Source organism: Mus caroli, unplaced genomic scaffold, assembly GCF_978045245.1.
Source record: "Mus caroli unplaced genomic scaffold, Mus_caroli_1 scaffold_19, whole genome shotgun sequence".
Classification (NCBI taxonomy): Eukaryota; Metazoa; Chordata; class Mammalia; order Rodentia; family Muridae; genus Mus; species Mus caroli.
The window spans coordinates 50,784,276-50,802,367 of record NW_028227274.1 but is presented as its reverse complement, the minus strand read 5'-3'; the positions used below and the strand labels follow the sequence as shown (position 1 = coordinate 50,802,367).

General features: G+C 41.5%; 1 protein-coding gene across 5 annotated transcripts in view; it reads right to left on the bottom strand.

The window, feature by feature from the left end:
* The window catches only part of Sncaip (synuclein alpha interacting protein), a 152,123-nt gene that overhangs the window by 55,321 nt on the left and 78,710 nt on the right, over positions 1-18,092 (bottom strand). For all 5 annotated transcript variants that reach the window (XR_015046117.1, XR_015046116.1, XR_015046118.1 and 2 more), the window contains exon 3: positions 8,285-8,357. Coding sequence is in view for 1 of the 5 variants with exons in the window: in XM_021150292.3 (XP_021005951.1) it covers positions 8,285-8,357 (73 nt within the window). In the remaining 4 variants the exon portion in view is untranslated. The remainder of the gene's footprint in view (positions 1-8,284; positions 8,358-18,092) is intronic.

The window sequence follows — 18,092 nt, the reverse complement described above, 5'->3', positions numbered from 1 at the left end:
TCATTCATGGCTAAAGCTGTTGAACTCTTTTGAATATGATCAAGAGATGCAAGAACATGACAAAGGGTGGTCAGGCATGTGGCAGGTAGTCAGTGACAGAGTGCTAAGGCATCCTTCTTTCTAGACCCATTAGTAAGTTAGCATTTGCTAAATGTCTTCTGTGCACAGAATTCCTTTATCCTCCCTGCAGGGAAGAATGAAATAGATGCAACCTTCTCTAGACAATAATGCCAGAGTAGAGAAGAATAAAATGTAACAAAGGCACTTGCTTCTCATGGAAATAAGCCAGGGCACCAGGGCATAGAACAGCTGAGCAAACCCATCTAGGAGGTAATATTTAAAACCAATGCAGAATAGATAAAGCCAAATATCTGAGAATGGGGAAGTCAGGAAGAACAGGCAATTCGTGACAATCTGAGTTGAGGATAGCACATTTGCAGAGACCTGAAGCAGAGGAGGATCTGGCAGATTCTGTATCTCTCATTGCTGAAGCAGAAAAAGACACAGTGAATGGCTGGAGATGAAAACAAGGAAGGCCATTTAGGGTCAATACACTGGACCCTTTCATAAGGGCACTAATCCCAATCTGGAGGTCCACATCATTATAAACTAATGACCGCCCCTGAGATTCCACTATATCTAATATGTTTTTTAAAAGTTACATACTCCCTCCCCCCATAATGCATTATGTTTATGATTTTGTATAGACCTGAATGTGGATCTCTCATCCATTGAATGTAGTCCTGTTGGACACTCCTCGAAGCACAAAGGCATTCTTCGGACATAGGGCCTAGGACTTATTGGTAGAATGAAGCGGGGAATAATCGAGAAAGAAAACTCAAACCTCAGCAACATAGTGAGTTGCTTGGTAAGCTAAGAGCTATTTAACAAGGTGCACACCTAGACGTGTGTATGTGTGTGTGTGTGTGTGTGTGTGTTCCTCTGAGAAACATGTTGTAAATCAAGAATTCCTTTTTAAATTCTATAAGACATCTAATATAGATACCAAGTGGGTTGTTAGAAAGGAAGCTGGAAATTAAAAGTAGCAGGTAGAGGGGACCTAAAAATCAAGGACAGGAGAGTCTGGAAGACAGAAAGGATAGAGGGTGGCACTAGATTTGTAAAGGAGAATAAGGGGCTGTCAACATGTTAGGAAAGAATCCAGGAGGAGATAGCAGTGGCCACTAGGTTCAAATACTTCCATGAGGCTAAGTGGTGAGATTATTAAAGTGTCCATAGACTTCATGGAAGGAAGAAATGATGTTGTCTAGTGAGGCAACTCATACTGGCAATGCTCAAGGCGAGTGGAAGTAGAGAACTAGAGGCATGGTTTTCCCATAATTCTTTAGAGCAGGTTGATTTCAAGGACTGTTGGGACTGCAGAAGGAGTTCAAGGTCAGCTTGCATAATTTAGACTTTTACTCAAAATATAAAGAAAAGGAAGGTTGGGGATAAAACCCAGTGGCAGCGAAGGAGCCTAGTATGTGGAAGGCTCTGCTTTCAGCCCTCAGCACTGCTATGTGCTGTCCCCACATTTACACACACAAAGGGAGGAGAAAGAAGGAATCCTCAAACATTCCAAGAGGAGAAAAAGTCTAGGGAGCTAGGACATAATATGGCTTAGGTGCCAGTATAATTCAGACATTCACGGTCTCATCTGGAAATCTTTGGTTATGAAGTACTTAGTAGGTAGTTGGTGGCATGTGTCTAAATGATAATAATTTTAAGATAATTGAGTTAAACAAAACATTATTACATTAACCCATCTGTTTAGTGGTATGTAGTCCATGAGGCTAATAGAAAAAAAAAGTTATGTATGTGGTTCACTTTATATTTCTACTGGATATTAATGGTCTAGGGACTCAGGTATTGGGACCTAAGCTTTCTTTGTTGGTGAAAGGAGAAACCCTGATACAATTTGAATGATTGATGTGGCAAGAAAGCCAAATGCTGGAGGAATGTCATCAGGGAAGCTTGCTGGTCCAGTAGCAAATTACTCCAGGTCTCCCACAGACACAGAAAAATTCGCATTCTACAGCTCACGACCAAGGGAGGGACATACATGGCAGACATGAAGTTTTGAAGAGATTGTTATGTCCAATGAAGAACAATGGGTTGGATTCCAAGTGCCTTAGGTAAACTTTTTATTTTTTTTTGAATGCATAAATCCATAGTCTGGGACCAAGTTTGTAAACTGTAGGTTCAGAACCTGGGTCTGGAGTGAGGCTTGAAAGCCTGCACTGATTCAACCCTAGGAATGCTGCAAGTACTTGTGTTGGTCCTGTGCCACATGAGAGAATGAGATTCTAGGATTCTACTACCTGAATAGTTCTTAGATGAATGAATCTCTCTCCTCATCCCTCTGTCTCAGGGAGGGGAGCCTCAGAGCTTCACATATCCCATGCTTGCTTGAATCTCCACTTCCCGAGTACTAGTTAGCATTACCAGCTTGCACTAGTTTATTTTGAACCCAGAACTTCATACGTGCTAGGCAAGAACTTTACCAACTGAGTTATATTTCCATTCCCATCTCTACCAGAGTAGAGGAAGTATGCAGACACAGATTGAGATGGGAAGACAGACAGCATCTAACACTGGACAAGAGAGTAGGAGAACTGGAGGATGCCAGAGATGTGCTGAAGCTTACAAAGAACATCTTCCATCACACACAGTTTTGCACTGGGTTAGGAAGGTGTGCTGGGTGTTGCGCCTCCTGAGAAGAAAGTCTCTGCAGGGCCACACTCTTTTAAGAGAATTTCTGCATGTGCATAGAATTAGTTCCTGTCCCTCCCTGTCTGCCCAGAGATTTTCTTTGTCCTTCTGTTTCCCTGTCCTTCCTCGATGCTTATTTCCCTGCATTCATTTCTACCAAGAACAACTTCTAATGACCAGTCTGGTGGACAGGAGTTCCTTAGATGCCAATAAAAATAAACCAAGTGACTTGGACAGTGGGGGCAGCTCCATTTTTACAGGAACAGTTTATGGTCCACTTACAATGTTGGCATGCATGCAAAGTCTGCAGCAACAAAAAAAGCATCAGGTGAAATTGTCCTTATAATACAATCTCAAAAAGAATCTGAGGGGAAAAAAAAAGAAATTTGAAATTTCTTTTCAAATTGTTTTAATACAAGATTAATTATAGTTTTATTTAATTTTCATATGTTTTAAAATGACAGATCATATCATGTTTATAAATTTGTATTTATGATTATAAATATTTAGTTTAAAAGAAAAAATGCTCATTTGTTTGTTTATTTAAAGAGTCTCACTGTGAAGCCCAGGGTGACTCTAAAGTCATGATCCTTCTAACTCAGCCTCCTGAGTCCTTGAATCATAAACATGTCTCGCTAAAACAATTATTTGAGGTGAAGAACACTCACTTGCTTACAACGTTTTACTGTTGTTAAATAAGCTGAAGTGTTCATTTCTCGTTTTTTTAAAGATTTATTTTTAGTTTTAAAATTATGTATATGCCTGGGTGTCTGTGGGGAAGGCATGTGCATTTGAGTGCAGTTGCTCACTGAGGCCAAATGAGGGCATCAAATCCTTTGGAGCTGGAGTCATGGACCACTCTGAACACCCCAAGGTGGGTGCTGGGCACTGAACTCAGGTCTTTGGCAAGTGAAGTTCTTGTTCTTAACCACTGAGCTATCATTCCAGCCCCTGACGTAATTGAGAGTTTAGAAGGTCTGTTCCTCTATTCTCTGGAGTCTACTTTATGTGACATCATGGGAAATGGATTAATCTGTAGACTTTTTAAAATTAAAACTGCCAAGCTAACTTTCACTTTCATGCTTGAAGCATTAAACCTAACATAAATTGAAAACAGGAGGTTTATATATTTAGCAACATTAACTATGTCATAGCAATGTCTACAGGATACATTTGATGCCATTTATTATTTTAGGTGATGGCTAAACTCTTTGAAAAATCTTCAAACACCATGAAAGTGTTTGTTTTCATAGCTTTGGGATTTGTCACAAAATTTTGCAGAAACAGGGTCTAAAAATATAGCAAATTTGCAATGCCTTTAAATACATACAAATGAGTTTTACAAGAAACCAAGTTTTAGAAGAAAGAGTTTCTCTTATTCGATGTCACACAAGCAACAATTCATATTATCTGACCATTGGAATTCTTTCAGAATCTACTTTTTCAGAGCTATTGGCTGTATTTTTAATCACTGTTGCATAACTGAGGTTTCTAACCTGAGTGCATTTAAGTTCCCAAATGTGAAGCTGAATTAGTATTTATTTGCCTTCCTGAACAAGGGAAGTGTACAGTGAGATTAGCAGATACATATTTTGAAAGAATCACAGGACATTTGCAGCTGCATGGATTTGAAACAAATGTGTATTTGGATATCTAATTAACTTACAAAAAAAACCCTCCAAGTCAATGAAATTGGATATTTTCTTGAATACCATATGTTGTCCTTATGCATTTCTATGCTCATTTGAAGACAACCGTAGAGCTAACACTCAGTGGCTTGGAGTCACAGATATTGGGCAGGAAATGCATGTAAATGTTCCACAAATTACTTCTCTTATTAGATGTGAACACTTCGCACCAACTTCCCTTGCTAACCCTTGCCTTCCTTACACTACATGATATCCAAGGTTCCTTGAACTAAATTACCTACCCCTCAGTTGACTCTGAGCCACAGGGGGCCCCAGAGACAAGGGAGCAGGTTTCAGAGTCACTTGCTGACTCAAGGATTTGGGGCAAATTATTCATAACAAGTCTCTCTCCTCATTAGAGACTTGGAATGGACAACATTAGAATGGACAGCATACTGGTCCTTCCTCAGACTTATTTTGTGGAGAAGATAAGTGTCTACTGAAGATCTGGTACAATGTCTAGAATTAGGAATCTCTAAGGAATAACTCAGAAACCTTAGTAGCACCTCATGGCTCCAGCCCACCAAGGTAGAAGATGTTCTCCAGTTTTCACTCCTCACTAACGTGTCTCTTTCTTTCCTCCCGCTTATCTTCTCCTCCTCCTCCTCCTCCTCCTTCTCCTCCTCCCTCCTCCTCCTCTTCTTCCTCCTCCTCCTCCTCCTCCTTCTTCTTCTTCTTCTTCTTCTTCACATTTTCTTCTTTTTAAACTCCCCTTTCTCACAAAAATTGAAGCCTAGCCATTGTGTAGTGCAATGAATGAACAATCACTTAACATAATTATTCCTGTTAGGGAAAGAGTCCAGTAAGGATTGAGTCCTTTTGGCTGAGAGAAGAGCATTCTGGGGTAGACTCTCAGGCTGTGATGAGCTGGTAGGTGTTAAAGCACAGCTCAGAAGCCTCGGACAGCACTGATAGTAGCCACACAGTGCAAACCTTCTCAGGTGCAGGGATGGAGGGAGATGAACCTTGGGTTATATGTCTGTTGAGTGCTTTAAAGGCTATATCCAGGACTACCATTATACACAGCAGAACACTAAAACAACAACAACAACAACAACAACAACAAAAAACCAGGCAGAAGGGCTTCAGGCTGGCGGAAACACAAGAACTAAAACGCAGCTACAATATAGAAAGCCCCGTGCTCAGACACACTTCTGGTCCCAGGCCATTTGAGTAACTGATAGTCAGTCTGTGAGAGGATTTTACAAAACCTGGAATCCTGCTATACTGTAAACGGGGCTCCCTAGGGGACTCTGGCCTCACCATCTCCCAGCCTCTCCAGCTGTTTGTTAGTTTGGTCACCATTAAGCAGCCACACTGACTTTCTTCCCTTCATGCTTCATAGTAATTGGCTAAATTTGGATTACAGAGTGGGCATTGTTCGTTCCTTCATTTTCAGCCAGCAAAGAGTTGGCTTTCATATGGCTGGGTCCCTCTCTAAGATATTGTCTCAGTTGTCAAGTTGATGTGACTTAGGATAATCTGGGAACCAGTCTCTGGCACATTTGTGAGGGAGTTCCCATGTTAGGTTAATTAAGGTCGGAAGACTTATTGTAACTGCTGCGGGTGGCTCCATACTCTGGGCTGAGGTCCTGGAATGAAATGAGAAGCAAGCTACGTGCACCCATAGTCATCTCTCCCTACTTCCTGTTGGTGCACATCAGGTGATCAGCTATCCCGACTTCCGTGTCATGGTAGACTGTATACTCAAACTGAGAACCAACATACCCTACCCCTGAAGTTGTCAAGTATTTTGTCTCAGCAATAAGTTTTCTAATTAACATACTCCCTGGCCTCCTAAACATGCTTCCCACTGATGCCCCACAAGTTGTTCTGTCAGAGTGGTTCTCAACCTTCTTAATGCTGCGACTCTTTAATTCTCTCATGCTGTAGTGACCCCCAACCATAAAACTATTTTGTTGCTACTTCGTAACTGTAATTTTCCTGCTGTTACAAATCATAGTGTAAATATCTGATATACAGTGTATCTGTTATGTGACCCCTGTGACCCCACAGGTGGGGTCTTGACCCAGAGGTTGAGAGACTATCACTTTGGCCCATGTTGTCTTTCTCTTGCCTACTTGTAGGTTTGTGTGTCCTCTGCCTGTCACGCCATCCAGATATAAGCTTCGTGAACACAGGAACTTCTGTATTGTTTTCTGTTTGTTTGCTTGCTTGCCATGTTCTCCGTGCTTAGATCAAAGACCACTCAACACATATTATTGATTAAATAAATGCAAGGACCAATGGGAATATTTGCTGAAGGACTTCCTAGCACAGAGATAGCTATGAACACCTGACAATCTTCCCCAAACAGAAAATGGCTAGTATATTGGATTAATGTTAAGAGAAATACGGAGTGTTTCAAATGACAGAGGCTTTAGGAAAGACTTTCCCAGTGGAGCGCTCTATCCCAAAGACGATGTAGACTTTTCTCAGTGGCCATTGTGATTTCTGCTGCTATCTGTTTGAAAAGGTAGATATTCACGACCATTTTCAAAGAAACTTCTTCGTGGTTGACAAAAGAAAGACCGAGTGGAAGGGTCGGTTCCACATGTGGCCGTTGAACAAAATTGTTGCTTTAAGGAGATAAGTCCTCAAAGAAATTAGAGCCAAAAATCCCCTGTCCAACTCAGCATAGACTTGTCTCTTGTTAAAAATAACATCTTTGTGCATTCTTTGAAAACTTTATTTCTTTACAGAATATATTTCAATCATATCTATCCACCACTTTCTCCCTTCAAATCCCCACAATGCTCTTTATCTCATCGCCTCCTGAGTTTATGTCCTCTCTCTTTCAATAGTTTAGAGCAAATGAAAAAATTTCATTTGAATTTAAAGCTCACTCCTGGGATGTTTCTGACTCACTTTCATATATTATCAATGCATGCACACACAGAAATAAACAAACCAGTAAACGCATTATTGCTTGCTGTCTCTTCGAAGCAGAAATGTCAAAGCAAAACAAATGATCCAGTGGAGAAAGTTAGTTTTCCAAGTCCTTTCATTTGGAAATTCAGAATTCTAGTAGCTGTATTGGAAAGATACTTCTATTTATTTTTAAACATCATGTGCACAATTTAAGGATTATCTTAAATCTCCTGCCAAACATGTTTCTCAAGCCTGGTGTGCCTATTAGGAGAGGTTCAGTTTGGCAAAGTTAATGGTGACGCCTTTGAGTAATTATGTAGAACAAAATAACGAACACCATTTCTTAGTTTAATATCATTCCCATCAATATACTTTTTATTTTCATTTTTTTATCCATCACAGACAGAAAATCAGAGCGACTTAATTTGATTTACAGGGAGGAAAACAACACTAAATGTACTTTTTTCAATCGGGGGATGGGGCAAAGAGAAAAGCCTAGCCAGCTGGTTTTCATCTATCTGCCATAATTCTCTGTTTAGTTTACACTATTAAACTCCAGCGCCTTGCTTTCATCTTAACTGTTATGGTATGCATTATTGCAGATTCTAGCATGTCGCATCCTGATAGGGTTTCAGACTTTGGCAAAACACCATCCCTCACGTTGGTCACTGCCATATGGGTAGTAAATGCATCCAGCATTTTTTCGTTGGCGCCTGCATCATTATGCTTTTGCCACCACTGCTTTCTTGACTTTTCAGCAAATCACTATTGATACTATAGTTTGAAGAGATCAAGAGGATCTGTGTCAATTTGTACACAGCCAGGTCCTTGTTAGGACCTCCTGTTCCTGTAGATGACCCCATATCTGTTTGTTTGAAGGTGCCAGGGAGGTACTGGGAGCAGGGAAACCATCAGGAGAAAGCAGCAGAATTTGAGAGCAACGAAACCAGGGAATCTGCTTTCCAGAGGCTTTTCAACCCTGGGGGACTAGAGGAGTGAGGGGTCTGACCTACCTGATCTGTCTTCGTTTTGTGAGTCACATCTTCTGCACAGTGCTGGGATGGTCTTGAGAGAGGTGACTGAATACTGAATAAGGAAAGAGAGGAAAGAGGGTGTAAAACAGACATTTAAAATAAAAGCATTCATTCAAATCATCAAAATAAATAAATGAAACAGAACACAAGGAGTGAGACTTGAGTACAAGATGAACATTCAGGAAGTGGATCTCATTGTAATCTAACAGCACCCGAAGCTCTGCCTGCAAGCACCTCAGCAGACAAAGGTTAGAAGGAAGCCTGGCAGCTCTTATTAATGGACAGAGCGAGATGCATCCAACAGATTCTATCTCTCATCATTTCTAACTGCAAGATGTCAGAATTACTGAATCTTGAATATTTCCAGGATTTGTTTCCTCAACCCTCAGAGTTAGCTACAGGAGAGGAAAGCCTGGAGAAGGAACTTTTTTGGCTTCCTCAACATCCAGAGTAAAGGAGACATGCCTGGGCTGGTATGGACCACACTACCCAAAAATCCAAAGCTGGGGCTGGAGATATGGATCAGTGGTTAAGGGCACTTTTTGCTCTTGCAGAGGAGGCTGGTTCAGTTGCCAGCACTCTCATGGTGGACCACAACTATCTGGAGCTTCAGTTCCAGGGAGTCCAATGTCCTCTTTTGGTCTCTGCAGCTACTAGATATTCTCCTGCAATGCATATCCTCACACATACAAACTAAATACATCTTTTTAGATCCCAACAGTTACCACGTGCTGCAGATTTTACTGTGCCTATAGTCTCCGTGGCAAACATACTGAGGTTATGTTATAAAAAGCAAGAGGAGCACAGGTCTGTTGGAAAGCTCTCCTCTTCCAGAGACAGATTAGTGTGGGCGGAAAGACACCACCTTTTAGTCTCTGTTCCTGCTCCAGTCCAGGGCTGGCCATCAAGATAACAAATTATGCCACTGGAGATCCAAAAATCAGGAGAGCTAAAACAAATGTAAATCAATAGCCATGACTTATGGGATCTCCATTTGTACCTATCAATCCATCTTGAGAGAGGGTGTTTTCAAACAAAATAAGGAGGATGAATAGAATAGAATAGAATAGAATAGAATAGAACAGAATGAGGCCTTTCATCAAAGCTTAAGTCAGAGACTATCTTCAGTCCTGCTCACATTTTAATCCATAAAATACAATTAGCTCAAAATAGTTTGCCCTGTGTCTCTAGGAACAACAGGCACATATCATGAATTACTTCTCCACTGCAAAATCTGAGGCGGCTGAGGAAAAAAATACTTTAATCTAAAAGAAAAATGACCAGGGGAAAGCCATTAGGCTTATTCTGGCATCACAAGTGAGGACTGTATAATTAGAATGCATTTTTCAATGCAAAGGTACTTTAGTTGGAGTGATGTTGATAGATAGACCTCCTGGGCTCCCACAGAAACACCAGCAAAGCAAGACAGAGGGAGTAGGCGCTAGCCGCCATTGTCAGTTTGCCAACTGCTTATCACAAACAAATTAAATCTCCAGTATTTCTAAATGAAAAATGAAATCTCGGAAGACTAATTAGATAAATTATTCTTACCTGTCTGATGCAATAACATCCTGTTTATGTAGCCATTCCTCAGAGACTACAGGTGCTTTGGCAAATATACTACACACTGTGGGAGGGGGGGAGAGGGGAGGGTCTTAAACCAGAACTGAACCTCCAGACAGTTTTTCCTTCTACTACATCATGCGCACTCGCGCACATGTGTGCATGTGCGTGCGTGCATGCGTGGGTGCGTGTGTGTGTGTGTGTGTGTGTGTGTGTGTGTGTAGGAAGGTTAGGGATAATTTATATGGAGAAGCTTCATCTTGTTCATCTTGGTAGTCACAAGGCACCTTATATTCCTCACCAAGCATGAGCTCTCAAAGGAATCTGGTAGCTTTTTGAAACCAGCTGGTGCAGGTTATCTAATTACACAGTCTATAATTCAATTAAAATTAGACCTTTGTTTAGGTTGCTGTACCCCATGAAACACCCTTTGGCAAAGACTCACCATCTTTCCTGTTTTTTGCCTCACTCCACCTTCAACCCAGGTCTCTCTCTCTCCCCCTCTGTCTCCCTCTTCCTTAACCCCTCTCTCTCTTTCTCTTTCTCCTCATCTCTTCACCTCTCTCGCTCCCTTTTGCCCTCCTCCTCAAGACAACGTTAAGAGAGACAGTTGATTGATTATATTTAAATATGGGCAACAATACATTCAGCCAAGGTTTCTCGTTGGGCTTAAAAGATATACACTCCATTAAAACAGGTGAACTGCTGTCTGCATTCCAGGAACATGAATCCTAACCATCACCTGAAAGACAGATTCACATCCCAGCTTTATCAGCTGAAGTCCCAGGTCTTCCTCTTTGGCTGCTAAGTGGAGAGTGAGCAGTAGTTTGCTTAGGCTGCTTGGCTGGAGTGTAGAGAGAGAATCACAGCAGAAGCTAGACATGAGGTCACACACCTGTCATCCTAGCACCTGGGTGGCAGAGGCAGGCAATATCTGAGGTCTCATCCTGGCTAATCTCTCTCTATAGAAAGTTCTAAACCAGCCAGGGTATGACATACTGAGATACTGCTTTAAAACACAATAGCAGCAGCAGCAGCAGCAGCAGCAGCAGCAACAACAACAACAACAACAACAACAAAACCCCAAACAAATCAATCAAGCAGCTGTCCAACAATCAAAACCAAAATAGGAAAAAAGAATCAGGGAGGGCGACATATGGGCTGTGGCTTTGCCCATGGTGAAAAAGCACAGTGTGTGTGTATGTGTGTGTGTGTGTGTGTGTGTGTGTGTATAAGCACACATTTGAATTCTTCATATCACAACCACTAAGAAGTAATGACCCTGAAGACAGAGTGATGAGTTACTCCTGGGAATAGGAATAAAAAACACAGAAAACTGAGAAAAAAAAAGTGTCAGCTAGAGAATTATGTAGTTTGGGGGAATTCTCAGAATGCATGGAATGTTGTATTCAGCTGTGAAATTGTCTATGCATTCAACAAATCTTTCATTTTTTAATAAAGATCCAATAAGAGAGTAATTTGAGGATTTATTTCTGCAAATACCAACACTGCAAGGGAAGACTTAATGCAATAGAGTGATTTAGAGATGGCTACGTCGTGGTTGGGGGAAATGCAGAGGAAACGTGTGATTTACAAAAGCAACACACATTTTTATTTTTGCATATTTGAGAATGAGCTCATGACCCAGCATGTCTCTCTTACAAGAGTGCATTGTGCTACCATCTGGGAGCTGGAGTGGAAGGCTTCCCAGACTGATGTCCCAATTCACAGGACAGATGGCCTTCTATAAGGAACTGTCAGATGGCCAACCTAACTCATTCATAGGGCAGTTACTGGTAGTAACTCCTGCCACTTAGACTGAACAAACCGAGACCAATGTGTCTTCCATCTGCTTATCCTCCACCCCAGACTGTGTAGCCTGTTCTCTCCATACTGTTATCTATCCCTGGGTGATGCAAAGGAGAGAGGGCTTTCAGTTATCGGAGAGGCATTTGCTTTCCCTTTTACTATTTTCTCCTAACATCCTCCTTTTCTTGAATCTTTGCAGAGGTTAGTGGCTGGAGAAACTGCTCCTTTGATTAAATCTTTACTGCTCCTCTGTTTCAAGAACTCCTGGAAAGGCTGACCAATTTCTCCAGCTGCTTCAGTGATCCTGCTGAACACATCTACTTCCTCTGTTCCTTTAATCCTGGGGTCCTTCTTATCCAAAATCCTTCTCCTATGAAGTGACACTGTCCCATAAAGTCAGCATATGCTCTGCCTTCTCCTGGAAGCCCCAGGTCAGCCCTTACTGATGTTTCTCTTTTCTGCTCTGCTCTCAGTAAACGTCTGTAGTGTCTTTCTTTACCTTGGCTCTTTCCTCTGTTGAACTAGCAGTTCCCATATGCAAAGGAGCAAAAGGACACTATCTTTGACTTGAGTATACACATGGCAGCTAGGGGCAATTAACTGCCTGAAATAGCAACATGTACACATCCAAGGCTCATATGATCCTGTAATATTTAAATGTTTAGAAGCTTTAAAGTTTAGGTAGTTAATAGGGATTTCTTCCGAGCATTCATACTGGCGTTAGAATTTATCAGCTTTCTTTAGTTCAAATTTTACTTGAGCATGTCTCTGTTTGAAACCCTTCAGTGACTCTGCAGGATGTATGTAGGACTGACCATGGCCTTAGTATGGCATACAATCAGCCTTACTGTTTACATGCATTCACTTCTTGCAGCAGTGGCACATGTCTTATAGTCCCCCACCTATTGGTTTTCTTGTGTCTTTATGAATGCTACTCTGTCTACCCAGAATGCCATTCCTCCCTCCCATTGCAACAGGAAAACTCTCTTTCATTCTTCCAGCCTGGCCTGGCTATCATCTCCATAATATCCCAGATGACTCTCCCAGACAGAATGAATGTCAGCATTCAAAGCATGCTCTCTGGACCAGTAGCATCATGCCTTCCAGGAATTCCTTGGACAATAGATTTTTTTTGGAACCATTTTAGAGCTACTGAATCTGGTACGCTTATGTTGGGTCCATCCATTGGCTTATCACAAAGCATCCAGATAATTCAGCACATATATCAGAATCCATGAAGGTTCATCTTAATTATACACATGGCATTCTGTCTCCATTTTTATATAAATGCTTTCATTCCTTCTTTAGGTGGTAGAAGATATTTTACTTACCTAAGATACTAGGCACTTATTGAGCTGTATTAAATGAATTCCTCTGAGTAGCCCATGGCTTTAGTAGCCATGGTAACCACAGTTAATATTTATATAAAAGTAATCTTAGGAAAACCTTTAATTATAAATCTAGCAATGCAGTCACAGCCCATTCAAAAGAGCAAAATTTTCACTTTAGCAACATGACTGCTGGCAGTTGTCCTTTTGTGTAAGGGACAGAGATGTAGAGCCAGAGGATCTGGATTTATGCCATGGCTCCCATGTTTATTATCTCTATGGTTCTGGACAAATAAATTGTTTTTTTTTTTTTTTTTTGAAAAACCTCAAGAGCTAGGTTTCCTTATCTGTAGGACACAGGTACCTACATGAGATAACGAAGCTGGAGTTATTTTGAAAAATGATAAATGATTGTAAAATGTCTCATCTTTCTAGCATTTGTGTGTGTGTGTGTGTGTGTGTGTGTGAGAGAGAGAGAGAGAGAGAGAGAGAGAGAGAGAGACTTTCCTTCCTCATCTTTATTACTGCCAGGACTCTAAATTCAGGAGTACAAGAAAGGTGCAGGAATGAGCTGGGACTGGAAACTCAAAGGACTTTGCATCAGCCTACTTCTCTACCTTATGGGACTCCTCTTAACTCTTTCCCTGCTCAACAGAGTTTGAAGATAAGGGTGGACACTGAAAGTTTTCTTCTCAAACTGCTGTTGTGTGGTGACAGACAACCCTACATGGCCACAACATCAGTTTATCCCTTTGCCATATAGAACAGTTTGAACATGCATAGGACCCAGAAAGACAGAATATGACTTCTACATTGCTCCATGGGACTCTCTGACCACCCTAGCTATTGTTCAGGACTGAAAAACGTTGGCCTTTTTAGTCCTGCAAACTGAAGCCCGTTAGGTGAGCAAGCAGACGTCACTCAAATGGGAATGAGCCACAGAAAAGGAAAGCATGTCCTGAGCACATTTTCAAGCTAGAGACTGTTAAATAACCAAGGTTCTGTTACGTTTCCTGGGACGAGGATGGGAAATGAGTGGTCCATTTAAACTATCATAAGATTTATGGCTTCTCAGAGCATTCCAGAATTCAGGCAGGTACTTCAGGCAGCCAGAGGGCAGAACCAGAGCCTTCTACATAAGCAAAGCTGCTTGCAAAAGCAGCCACAGAGCTAAAGAGAGATTTTTTTGAGCTTAACACTGTTTTCTTTTTTGTAAAATGTTGTCCTGTTCAAAGGCCTGCCTACCAATGGAGAAGCATGTCTTGACTCCACATAATTCTGAAGATATGGCGGCACAGACATCCATTCCTGCATGACTACCCTTTGTTCCCGTTTCTCAGGGCTCTTGCCCTGCCAGGACCTCTGTTCCCCGCTTCCCAGCCCCTCCCTCAGCACAGGCTCTCTCCTTCGACCCTACAAAGTGAATAAGCAGCCCCCTCATGTCAGAATGCTCCTCCTCCCTCAACTGCCACAAGCTTTCCTGCTCTTGGGCCCCTCAGCCTCCCCCTCAGAAAGACTTGCTTTTGGTCTCCTCTCTGCTTCTTTATTGCTTCATTTACTGTTGTTGCTTCATGGAGTGGTACTTAGTATGGCCACCAAAGAGTGTTAGGGGGAAAACTCTGTGGATACAGAACTTGACAGTGAACATTCTCTTGGGTTTTGTTTTAATTTCTCTGTTGGCCTTTCTCTTCTCCCCCTTCATTTCTTAAAATTCCTTTCACTTCCTTCCTTCCTCCCTTCCTCCCTTCCTCCCTTCCTCCTTTCCTTCTTTATCTCTCTCCCCCTCCCCCCTCTCCCTCTCTCTCCCTTTCTCTCTCTTTCTTTCTTTCTTTCTTTCTTTCTTTCTTTCTTTCTTTCTTTCTTTCTTTCTTTCTTTCTAGGTTATGTTAAATGCAGGCTTATTAGGAAGCTGCTCTTGGGTGTGTGAGTTCACTGATCCCAAGCAAGGAAGCCAAGGAAGTCAACATGGGTAGGGAGGGAGAGAGAGAGGAACAGTGCATGTACAGAGAGCAAAGGAGAGAGAGAGAGAGAGAGAGAGAGAGAGAGAGAGAGAGAGAGAGAGAGAAAGAAGAAGAAGAAGAAGAAGAAGAAGAAGAAGAAGGAGGAGGAGGAGGAGGAGGAGGAGGAAGAGGAAGAGGAGGAGGAGGAGGAAGAGGAGGAGGAGGAGGAAGAGGAGGAGGAGGAGAGAGGGAGGGGGAGGGAGGGGAAAGGGGGAGGGAAAAGGAGGGAGGGAGGGGAGAGTTCAGTTTCTTTTATAGACATCTTACTTTTCCTACCCTCACTTAGGAGTAGACCTTTCTGTGGGACAGTCTGCTCTTTTGACACTACATTCCATCAGAAGACTTAAGCGGCATCTCAGTTTTTGCCACTGTCCTTCCATAGAGTAACACAGATGGTCCACATCTTCCTATAAGTGCCCCACTCTCTAATTACATTTCATTTTACCAACTAGGATCCATTAGCGAGAATTACTGCAATCCATTCTATTCTCACATGCATATGCATGGCTTTTTGCAATGGTTTTTTGTTTTTATTATATTTGTCAAGATTTGAAAAGGTAACAAAATTCTTATATGCCTTTTATGCTAGATATTGTTTGTGGCTAGTATGAAAAAACTCAACAGCTCTTTTTGATCATTATTATAATTAAACTATTTTCTGATGGCTAAAAAAAAGAAGAATAGACCAGAAATTGCTGTATTATTAATATTAATGTAGTTAATGCAATATGTGGTTGGGCAACATTTGAAGGTTCACATTGGGAAAGGGAGTTTGATAAGAATGCTGAAGGATCCCCCTCCTATGTGAGGAGTGGACATGGATGTCAAGAGCCCTATGTGGCCTGTCTAAGGATGACCACCAGGCCCAGCAGAAATCACCTTCAATGAGATGGCTGTGCATGTGGCTTTTGGAGGCAGACTGCCCACATTATATCCAGACTTCAACACTTTCTTGGTAATCTCAGTTCTTTAATCCCATTGGTAAAATTGAGTAATTTCAATGCCCAAATAGAGTGGGAATGTGAAGACTCTGAACTAATACTGTAAAGCATGGGAATCCTGTCTGGTGTACAGTAAGTGCTTAACAAATGCTAAGTACCACGATGACTTACATTTGGGGTTTCAAAAAACACTAGAAAGTTAAGCCTACATAATAATAAATATTGAAAAATTATAAATGGTGAAACAATTAAAAGACATATTTATCTTGCAGTTGGGTAGCTGGCCAGCTGTGGGCCTTGTCCAACACCAGTGCTTGTCTAGAGTCAACTGTGAGTCATGAGTCAATGATCACCAATACACACAGACAGACAAGAATAGTGATTGGTGCTGAGATGTGACTTCCCATGAAGTTAACCTGATACTTCATAGTTATAATACATATGTTACAGTCTATGAAACAGAATAGCTTGTTTGCTATGATAAACTCTCTGAGAGTACCAAGTTTATACTATCTTTCCAAACCTAGAACTGTGCCTGGAGCACTGTTGATATTTAATAAACACTTGCTGACTAGATTGGCAAAATAGTTATCTATGAGTAAGTAGTTTGTATAAATAAGCGGCATAGCCAGCCTGATAAATACTATGGCAATCTGGGAAGACAAGGACTACATGGGCCAAGTTCAGAATAAGAGGAGGCAAATTAAAAATTAGTTGCTCTTTAAATTAAAATCTAAACTTAAATATAAAACGTGGTTACTCTCTCTTCCTGGGAACCAATCTCTGCTTAAACTTCTTTTTTTCCTGTGGGTGTTTGGTCTAAGAGAGAAGGGGAACTTGATTCAAGTCTTGAGGCCCACTACATACAACACACGGCTTTTGGTTCAGACAGGTGCTATTCAATTTCTTGGGACATACTTAAAGAACAATCGAAATGTAGGGCATTTGATGCTAAAATCAGGAATGCGTTTTTAATACCATGGAGCTAAAGAAGAGGAATAAAGACAACGTGGACTCAAATGTAGGACATAGCAAACAAAACACTGCACAAAACCTCATAGTATTCTGCTGGCTGCTGAAACCACGTCATACTGACTGGAACCAAGAAAAAGTTTGAATATGGACAGGAACATGGTGACTTCTAGGAAGGTCAGGGCTGATAGGAACGAATCCACATGAAGGTCCTGGTCACCTTTTAGGGAAACTTTAGGTGTAATAAAAACTAGGGTCTTGCTTGCCTCCCTTTTAGCTGATTTTATTTCTTTACACTGGTAACCAAGTGCCTCAATGCCAAGCAGCAACTGTGAGTCCTCCAGTACCAAATGGGGATGATGGTGAATGAATGACTGGTCTACAGGTGCAGAGATGCTCCCACTCAACTAGGTTTCTCAGAAGGATACAACACTCTGGTCAAAGAGTTCTAGAATCAAGTCCTGACCCTGCCACAATGTTCTATCTGTAACCTTGTGAAAGTCACAGTAGCCCCAGAAATCTCACTTCTGTCATCTGTGAAACAGGATGAAAGCGAAACCAGTGTCTCACAGAGCAGTGAGGCTTGAGCTGGATAGCTAACTTCAATGGCTTCAGTGCTGTGTGTGACAGGGCCTGCCTCTGACAGATGGTGGCTGGGTGTGACACACTTCACCTATCTGCTGTTTAGCTTCTGCTTCAGTCATTCAGGCCTACGTAACAGACTAAGAACTAAAAAGAACTAAAGAGTTGGCTTTCCTTAATAAAGTAAGTATACCATGATTCAGAGCCCTGGAGGGCTTTGTTTTTGTTTTGATGATAGGGGCCCTGGTTCTCACACCAATAAAGGCCTCTGTAAACCTGTTTGCAGTGAGAGAAAGGTTTGAGCCTTTGGTGTTTGTGTGAGCCCTCTCTCACAGGGTTCCAGTTGTCCTTTCAGATGGCAGGGTTACAGGGATGTACCGTTTTTTAACTTTGCATTTACAGAGGAAGCCCATTATTTTCAAGTCTGGGGAACTTCTAAATAAATCGGTCGCCTTCTGTGTTTTGTCTCATTAGACAGAGACAGCAAGTCCTAGTTGTTTTTCTATACAAATATACAGCTTGCGTTTTAATTAAAACAAGAACCAGTCTCATGACCAGAGGGGAAAAACCATGAAACAAAAAGCCCAAACTA